Source organism: Varanus komodoensis, unplaced genomic scaffold (genome assembly GCF_004798865.1).
Source record: "Varanus komodoensis strain SLA01 unplaced genomic scaffold, ASM479886v1 scaffold57, whole genome shotgun sequence".
Taxonomy (NCBI): Eukaryota; Metazoa; Chordata; class Lepidosauria; order Squamata; family Varanidae; genus Varanus; species Varanus komodoensis.
Window position 1 is genome coordinate 3852637 of NW_025336182.1, and position 9350 is coordinate 3861986.

At 53.8% G+C, this 9350-nt stretch overlaps 1 protein-coding gene and 1 long non-coding RNA gene across 2 annotated transcripts in view; one reads left to right on the forward strand and one right to left on the reverse strand.

Moving 5' to 3' along the window:
- Positions 1–183: 183 nt before the first annotated feature.
- LOC123032859 overlaps positions 184–9350 on the forward strand; it is a 33123-nt gene continuing 23956 nt past the window's right edge. The window contains exon 1 of the long non-coding RNA XR_006416551.1: positions 184–917. This is a non-coding gene — a long non-coding RNA (uncharacterized LOC123032859). The remainder of the gene's footprint in view (positions 918–9350) is intronic.
- LOC123032858 (methanethiol oxidase-like) lies at positions 2939–6679 on the reverse strand. Its single transcript, XM_044449039.1, has 5 exons — positions 6368–6679; positions 5583–5704; positions 4201–4293; positions 3494–3612; positions 2939–3101 (listed from the first exon to the last, which is right to left on the reverse strand). Exons 1-5 carry the CDS (start codon positions 6525–6527, stop codon positions 2939–2941), a joined length of 657 nt encoding a protein of 218 aa, XP_044304974.1. The 5' UTR covers positions 6528–6679.

The following is a 9350-nucleotide window of genomic DNA, read 5'->3' on the forward strand; positions in this document are numbered from 1 at the left end:
GCCAGGCGGACCTCTCTGGGGAGCGCATTCCATAGATTGGGTGCCACCGCAGAGAAAGCCCTCCTCCGAGTACCTACCCTCCTAATTTCTTTCATGGAGGGTTCCCGGAGAAGGGACTCTCCCGCAGATCCCTTTTCGGGCACATTTGGAATTTGGAAAGCATGTCGTGGGTGCTCTCTCAAAATGGGGGCCGTGTGGGTGCTGCTTGCCCGTTCGTTCCCTGGCTGCCATGGTAAAAGACAAGTAACCAGCCCCAGAACTGGCGTACGAGGCAGAAACTGGTGGAGCTGGGCTCCAACACGCAGCGCCACAAAAGGCGAACTGGACCGGGTGGGTCCTGAAAGTCCAGCTGTACCACAGGGGGCGTTGATGGTTCTGGAGGCCCGGCCGCACTTCTGGGGAATATGGGGGACCTGGTGGAAGGGTCATGATTTCTTCTGCTCGGCTTCAATCAAAGCAGAGCACTCCGGGCTGCTGAACGCTTGGGAGGCTGTGTGTCGGCAGGACACACAGGAGTAGAGAAAGGTCCAGTTTATGCGGGAGTCGACCGAGTAAACTACAACTCCTCTGCTCCCTAACCATCGTCGGTGCTGGCCAGGGCCAGTGGGAGCGGCGAAATGAGCCATGGGCAAGTTTACTCAGAGCAAAATCGTTATTAAGCCACGCATGCATGGAGTGACGTCTCCTCTTTTAATGCACGATTTTGCTGTGTGCTCCCGAGATGTTGCCCTTTGCGCAATAATAAGGTGTGCGTTGGGAACTGAGGTTTGGGGTCACGCCGTGTGCTGTGCTCTCCACGTTACATGTCGCTTTTCTGCTTGGTGTTTTCCAGGGGGCCTGGCCCGACGAGACCTACCTGTGGCTGCACCTACCGAATTCTCTTCTCCCCCTCAGAGGAGCTAAGACACCTGCCTCAGGTAAGGGACCCTTTTGTTGGGTGCGGGGCAGGATCGGGATGCTACCGTGACTAAAAATGTGGCGTGGGGAAGCCGTGCAGTAGTTTACCACACTTGCTGCAAAGCTGGTGATCTGGTTTTAATCAAAGATGTGTAATCTGGGCTTATTAGAAAGGGAGACTTATGAACACCCCCCCCCCGTTTTTTCACCAATGAGAATTAAGGAATTCAGTCGATTCGTTTGTTGCCTGCTCCAAATGCCTGGAGGGATTCCAGGGTGCTTGCTCTGCGCTAGGAAGGGTGAAACTGGCTTCCCAATTCTAATAGGAATTTCTTTCCTTTGGAAACATGGGTTTTCCCTTCCCCAGCCGGGGGCTTCCCAGAGAACTGAGCCAAAAACGCTCCCAGCTTCTCATGGGGGATTCTCCGACAACCCCTCATGCGAAAGATCCTTTCCAGAAGCAGATCGGGCTGCCTGGCATGAGAATGGGGATTTCGATCATGTGCCTGCAAAGGGCCATTCATCCGGGGCAGCTCCGTGGGTTGGTTTACAAATGCACGGCAGGGGCTAGGAAGAATTTAGGCAGGACCGTATGAGCCCAGAGACCTCCTGGGCCCAGACTTCCATCCACACAGCCGCCAGCCAGACCTCTTAATGCAGACCCTGCCAGCAGGACCCCTGTGCGGAAACACCTTCCGGTGCATTTTCTGCGGGGAAGATTTTATGCAGAGGTGCACAGACCTCGGTGGTGGGGGTAATATACAGCCAGCAAGACTTGCAACCGTCGATAGCCTCCTCCTCCTCCTCCTCCTCCACAAATCGCCCTAAGTGTCTTTTAAAGCTGTCCAGTTGGTGGATGCCGTCGCCTCTTGTGGCAGTGAGTTCCAAAGGTTAACAATTTGGGTTCTGGAAGCCATCCGAGTTAATTAAATAATAATCATTAAACCATAAAGTGAAGAAAATAATGCGGCGGGGGAAGGTTTTCTCTCTTACGCCTCCCCTTAAATCGGAACTGCCAAACTGGAGGCCAGAGAGCTCAATCCTTTTATATCGTTTATATTTTTTATTTATTTTATGTTATTCATTTTAATTTTATATTGTTATTTTTGTATTGTATTGTATTTTATTGTGTTGTAAGCCGCCCCAAGGCTTTGGCAAGGGGCGGCATAGAAATGTTATAATAATAATAATAATAATAATAATAATAATAATAATAATAATCCAGCCCAAAACAACAACGTGGCCAAGCACACCCACCCTATGGCTTGGAAATAAAGGGAAGCAGAGAGAATCCGCTGTGTGAAGAAGCCTTTTTATCATGACATCGTTAATGCATCGCTCCGCTGGCTAAAGAGACCCCCAGAACCCTGCAGCTCGCATGTTTTTCTCGTGCGATGGGCTGTGGAAACTTGAACCGAACAGCTGCCTGGCAAAAGCCAGACTGCGCTTTAGCAATGGGCTTTGATGGCAGGCGGGAGGAAGGCGAGCAGGCGCATGCCCTCTCCTTGGCACAGGTGTTTGCACCCTGGACGTGCCCCAGGGACAGGTTTCCGGCGGTCTGCCCGCACTCGTGGGCACGCTGTGGGGCTTACTCCCTAGGGTGGCACGGTTCACCTCCTCCCCCAGGATTTCAGGAGTAGTGGCTCTACGAAAGCAAAGTTGTTCTTGGGGCTTCCTCTCCTCTCCTCTCCATCCATTTGTTTTGGACTGACCCATCAGCCCCAGTCAGCAGAGGAAGGCATTGGGAACCGTGGGGGCTGTTGAGCAAAGATTCAGAGAACACCAAGTTACGAACCCCAGAAGGACTTTCGGCTCGAGCGACAGGTGAGTAGACCAGGTGACACCTGGCCGAGCAGAGCTGGCTGACTCCAGCGAGCACATGCTGCCGGCCTGGGAAGGAAGGGATGCGTTTCGGTCGTGACTCAGCGAAGCCTGTGCAAAAGCGAAGCAGCGTGCCCAGCAGCGCAGCAGGAAAGGGGCACCGTGGGGGCGTCTCTCCCCTTCCTGTGGGGTCAGCTCAGCAGGGGGCAGGAGTGGGCCGCTAGACCCAGATGTCTGAGGTGCAGTCTCCCCCTGGGTAGCGCATCTCGTGAGCCCGAGCAGGACCATACGGCTCCTTCCCAAAATCCACCAGGAAGTCCGGGTTCACGGACAGGCCCCCTTTCGTGGTGTCCGCATCCACCTGCAGCATGACTGAGCCTTCCCTGCAAAAGAGAACGCGCCCGAGATGGACGTGGAGCGTGTCTGTGAGCAAGCCCGTGTCGCGGGGGGGGGGGGGGGGGGGTTGTCCCCCATTTTTTTGGGGGGGGCCCGGGGGGGGGGGGGGGGGGGGGTGTGGGGGGGCGGGGGGGGGGGGGGGGGGGGCAGGATTGTCCGCCATATTGCTATGAAGGACCCATGGCGCTGGCTTGCGGGAGATTCAGGGGAGCTCGAACGAAGGTGGCTGCCGTATGGAGGAGAATTCATTCCACCGGCTGTGAAGGCCACCAGCGCAGAGGGCTTTGAAAAGGGACCAGGCGGATTCCCGGAGGAGACGGCTGACCAGGCTTCCAGTCCTGATGGCCCAAACCTGGCCTGTTGCAGGACAGCGCCTTACCTGACCAGCTGGGGGTAAAACTGCTTGTCCCAGGGCGTATACAGTGAGGTGGTCACGTATAGCCGCCTGCCATCCAAGCTGAGCGGAATCATCTGGGGTCCCCCGTAGACCCTCTTTCCCTAAGGACAGAGAAAAGGTTGTCTTTTTTTGAGTGGTTCAAAAACATGGGAAGTCCAGGTGGGGTTACCTGCATCTCCCAGGTAGGGCTCCTCTACTCAGGCTTGCAGCAGGGAAGCTAGACAGGGTAGGCAGGCCCTGCCTCACCTGCCAGAACCTGGGCTCCATTTAGGGTGGGGGACAACCTGCTCGGACCACCGCAGGATGCATCCAATGAGGGAACTCCGCCAGGGCCCGATGAACAGGCTCCTGCGCACGGACCCACACGCGTTGTGCCTGTCCCCTGAATTCACTGACTGTGTGTCGTGTGCCTGCCTTGCGTCCGAGGCTTCCTGCGCGTGGGAGAAAACCTGCTGCAGGTGTGCACGAGGAACCGGGCCAGGGCGCTGTGCAAAACTGCCCTTCCACAGCCCCACGGAGGGTGTCAGTGAAGGGGCCAAGAGCCGTGCGGACTGCAGAGCGTCGGTAGGGGGTAGCCATGCCTCCATATGGCAGTCTGGAGCGGACCCCGAATCTGGTCCCGGTGTCACAGCGGCTGCTGAGCAAGTGGCAGACACCCACCGCCACCCTGTCAGGTGCTTGTCCCTTACCTGGATCACGAAGGGGTCGGGCTGGCTGTCCAGTTCTTGATCCTCAAGGATGGTAACCCACCCGCCTTTTACGATGCTGCCTCCCACAAACACCTGGAGGCACAGAGTCCCGAGAAGAGCCGGTGAGCGACGCCGGATTCCTGGTGCTCCAGCCATGCCCCTGCCGGGCATGAGGCGTCCAGAGTGACTTCCGTGAGGGGAGCTGCCCTCTTCTGGCCATCCGTCCACAGACACATTTGGACGGCAGTCTCACTGTCCCTGACCAGTGCGCCCCGTGGCCAGGAGTGATGGGGTCTGTGGTCCAGCTGTATCTGCCAGGACCCAAGGCTGGGCTTGGAGAAGGTGTCCCAGCTGCCGCCTCTCTCTGCTCCGTGTTTTGCAATAAATAAAGGGGTGGAAGCAAAATATATCCCCAGGCCTGAGAATCCAGCACATGCTAGAACAACTCATCGTGGACGAATAACCAAAGTCAGGGCATTCGGCAGCAAAGGTAAACAGATGCCTTCCGAGCACAGGTCGTCTTCTGTGGCCTCGCAGAGGGAAAGGGAAAGGCCGGGACAAGGCATCGGCAGATGGAGAGAGGGAGGCACTGGACCGAGCCGGCATTCGCCTTGTGAGCTGGAAGCTGTGAATCGTTTCACAGTGGGAAACGGAAGCTGGTGTTTGAAATATATTTTTTAAGATCAGTCGATACATTACATTTGTTAAATTTGCTAATGTTTACTGTGACTGAAGCTATAACATCTTTTTCAAAATTAACCTTAGAGTCTTGAATCTGTAAAATGTATCAACTGCAGGGGCTATTGTCGCTCACCTGGCTTGTTTTAGGAGTGCCTTATGAAGTACGTCGCATTGCCCGCATATCAGCTGACTGAGAGCATGTGAAAAAGGTTTGGATAGATGGGTTGGGCTGTGCCTATGCTGGTAAGAGGCAGTGGTGCATCAAAGGCCGTTTTCAGTCTAAGCTTGCATAGCATTGTGCCCTAGATCAGAACATGAGGACTAGAGGCTTGCTTTGCTTTAAGCCAAACAGTAACTCGGTGGCAGAGGGCATGTAGAAGGTCCCTAAATCTGAACAGGGAGAGAAAGATCTGAGAAAGGCTGGTGTCTAAAACCCTGGAGAGGTACTGCTGCCTGCCAGTGTGGGCATGCCTGGGGTGGACAGAGCCGTGACCTGGCTCTTCCGATGTTCTGTGTCGTGACCCCAAGCCCGGGGGCTCAGCTGTACTTGTTCCGGGGAGAAACCCCGGCACTCCCGCCAGTCTTGTTCAGGCTTGAGGATGGAGGCCCTGCTCAAACCGAGGAGACCCGCCCTGGAGGGCAGCCCCGCTGCACCCAGAGACCCCGGCTTCCATGAAGGCTTGCCTGCTGGGCAGCCTCACCTGGCCCACCAGTACAGGGCTGTGAGGGTCCGTGATGTCGTACTGCCGCAGGTCGCCATGAAGCCAGTTGCTCAGGTACGGGTACCTGTCGTCCATTGAAATCAGAACGCCCGTGATGAAGGCTGCAGGGTGAGGAGGTGGAAGAGGCGGTCAGGGATGGGGCCTCGGTTTTGCTGTCCTGCCCGTTGCTTTGCTACAAGTATTTGCAGCGGGCTGTAAAATGGGAATGAGAAGTTCCTGCCACAAGGAATGTTTGTGGCCGTTTCTGGGGCCATCCAAGGGAGGCTCGGAGGGCGGCAGCCCCGGGAAGTCTTCAACTGCAGAATGTGCTCCCGGTGGGTGCCGAGTTGCAATCGATCTCTCTCTGCGCCAGGGGATTTAAGGGTTTAGGAGGAGGTTCCACGGCATCCACTGCAGGCCCTTCCCCACCTCCTCCGTACTGAATGTTGCTTGAGCTGTTTTAATTTGCTTTTTTCATGGCTGCGTTTTGGAAATTTGTATGGTGCTTTATTAGATTGTCAGTTTTATGAGCTGTTGTAAAGCCCTCGGTGGGCCTTGGCTGGTGGGTGGAGCAGGGACGAAATGATGATGAGCAGGTATCCACGGCCAGGAGCTGCTCACTCACTCGCGCTCCGTATCCCCTTCCCTGCCCCACCCCAGTGGCACGTGCCAAGGCAGGTACGCTTCTCTCAAGGAACAGCAGTACTAAATCCAGCTGCAACGGATATGGGAAATTGTGCGGTGCATTCGAAGGAACACTTAAGAGCCCTCCCTCCTTTACTAACCTGGCATTTCAGGGAGGTGCCATCCCGTTACTCTTTTGCTCGGAATTTGGATCACTTTCTCCGCTGCCCAAGTCCCATCCTGCAGGAGAAAGAGAAGCCTGGAAGTGCGACCTTGTACCCTCCTGTCCGTCAGTTTTCCATCCCCCAAGACCATGGCCATGCAGAACAAGCCCCCCTCCTCCTGCAGGCTTTATTTCCTCTGAAAGTTATTCTGTACTTTGCAACCCTCAGCGCCCCCCCCCCCCTGGCTGCCCTGTTCTCCCGTTTCAGTGGCGCTCCTATTCTTTAAGCGTTCCAGCTTCTGGAAGTGCCAAACACCTGCCTAAAAAACGTCACTTCTTCAGACAAAGACCCTGGGCCGCCCTGGCTCGGCTCGGCTCAGCTGCCTGTGGGCGCTGCTGCTCTCCGCAGGGCCCAGCGCCCGCCCTCCGTCCTTTTCACCTGCATCTTGAAGAAGTGCTGGATGGAACTTTGCCGGGTGCAGCCTGTTGGGGTTGTGCAGGAAGCGGATCCCCAGCGGGATCCCCTTGCAGCGTTATGGCCCAAGACCACCTGGACGCAACAACGGCGAGCAGGGGGCCCGGGGGGCCTCGGTGGACCCTGGCCTGCTTCCCCGGGCCTCCTTTTTTTGTAGGGCCTTCTTAAACGAGATTCCCCCCATGGGCAGAATTTCCGCCCATACCTTTTCCGTTGCCCAGCGGGTCCCCCAAACAGCTGATCATGACCTCGCCGCTACCCAGGCAGTGGGGTGTATGTGGGAAAGCCAGGTTGGTTTTCTGGAATACTTCTCTGGGCTCGATGACCTGCGAGGAAATAGGAACAGAGAGTTGGTCGGAATGTAGGTATGTTCCGCCTGCCTGCCCGCCCGTCCTTCCTTAGGTTTACGCAACACCGTTTTTCTTAAGATCCAGATTTGAGTAACATTTTGGAGAGTGACCCCCCCCCCCCAGTTCTAGACCCCCTGACCTGCCTTCTTCCCGCAAACTCCACTCCACCCCCCCCACCTCAGTTTCCCCTGTTTCTTTTCCAATTTCTTGTACATAGTGAACACACTTAATCAGGGCTTTTTTTGTCAGAGAACCCACTGGGACGGCGCTCCGGCACCTTTTTCCCCAACGGATTTTACGAAGTGATTTTGAATCGCCTGTCGGCGTAGCAGGTCAGCAGCAAGCATCATTAACGTAGGCCTGCGGGCTGCTTGTGTGTCTGCGCTGCTCGGCTTGGGACGCTGCTCGGCTTGGGATCGGTGTGTGTGGTCGCGCGCTGAGTGCTTCCTGCCGGCAGCGATGTGAGCTCCGGCACCTTTTTTTTTTTTTTTTTTTAACAAAAAAAGCACCGCACTTAATCCTTATTTTGCTGTTTTGGGGACTCATGTGCGGCGGAGGGAGTTCGGGATCTTAATTACAAAGACCCTTTTAAAAATTGCAGAGCCTTAACCTCAAAATTCAATTTTTATTTGTAAAGGGGTTTTTGTGGGAGGCAGGGGGACCTCTGCCAACCGCCGTATTTCCCTGAGCTTGCTAGTACCTCTGTCTTGGTTCTCACTGACACAGTTTGGATTAGATAACCCACCGGCATTCCCTGACTGGGAATCAACTGAGGGACATGTTGATTCAATCGTTCATAAATAGGCAGAAGAAAAAAATTCTGAAGCAAGACGCGCACTTCGTTTTTTTGTGCCTGGATGAGACATGCAGATGACTTGGCAATTAACTGGGAGTACCTATTTAGTTAATGAGAATGGATAATATCTAAGCAGTTAGATGAGTGCTGATCTGGCAAAAGTGAGCATGGTCTGCAACCGCACCCGTTTTGATTCCTCAAACATCACACCCCCATGTGGGGATCCTTCCTTTGTTTGCATAATTATATTTGCATTGCCTTCCTTCCCATGTTTCTTCGTTTGCTTCTTGGAGTGGTGCCCCATTCACTTACTCAGTCTATTTCTATCCTGCCTTTTTTCCTGCAGGGAACCCAGGATGGTTTGCATAATTCTCCTCCTCTTTTAATCCCCCATTTAACCCAGGGTCACTCAGTGAGTTTCGTGGCTGTGTGAGATTCAAGCTCCTGAGCGACCCTCTAACCACTATACCACGCCACCCTGTCTTCTCAGCATTTGGTCCCCTCTTGCTGATGCTCTGCACATTCCTGTCTAATCCGTTCGAGACACCCTCCGGTATTCCTTCTTGGTGCATTTGAAGGGTTCTGCCTCTTTCATCCTGTGCTCCCTTCGTCCCTCTTTGAGGTGTAGCTATGGGGTGTGTGTGTGTGTGGGGGGGGGCGAATGGGACTCAATATAATGCATTTAACATGCTCTGCAGTTTCCTTTCTGTATCTTTTCTGTATCTGCCAATAATATATCATCTGCAAAATAGAGTCAGCATTTTCCCTGACAATGCCCAAAGCGATTCCCTGTTTCATCTTATTCGTTGTATCCTGTAAAAATATGTTAACAGTCTTGGCCCAAGCAAACACCCCAGATGGATGGAGATGGCTGATCTTGGCGCTTTCTTCAATACAGTTTAATCTAATTATAGTTTCCTGATGTTTTTGGTTTTGGTATGAATTATGCATCATTCCCCTGCTCTCCATAATCTATGCCTGACTTCCGCAATACCGTGGTAATTTTATTCCATCTCTTTATTGTAATTGAAGGGCTTTATCCTAGGTCAATAGATAAGATGTATTCGGATTCTGCTGCATTTCTCTTTCTCTCCCAGTATTCTGACCACAAGGATGGCTTTTCGTTTTCCCCTTGGTCTCCAAAATCCAAAACCAATTGTTCATTTAATTTCATCCTAGTTCTGCTGTGGATGATTGTGGGTTGCATTTTTAAAGTGGAGTATAAGAACTGCCTTCCCTTCATTTAGCTCTTCTACTGAGTAGCTACGGTGGCTTTTTTCACAAAGTCTGGTTCCAAAAGGCGTCAGGCGAGCCCCTGTGGGAAGCGAGACGCTGGGCTAGGGCAGAGCAGGGCAGGGCT

Excerpts from the sequence above, each read along its gene's own strand:
- LOC123032858 (XM_044449039.1), bottom strand. The coding sequence starts at position 6,527 with ATGGCCATGGTCTTGGGGGATGGAAAACTGACGGACAGGAGGGTACAA. Across the intron at positions 5,705-6,367 it reads GCACCTCCCTGAAATGCCAG|CCTTCATCACGGGCGTTCTG; the intron begins GTTAGTAAAGGA and ends CTCACCCTGCAG. Across the intron at positions 3,102-3,493 it reads TTTTACCCCCAGCTGGTCAG|GGAAGGCTCAGTCATGCTGC; the intron begins GTAAGGCGCTGT and ends TCTCTTTTGCAG.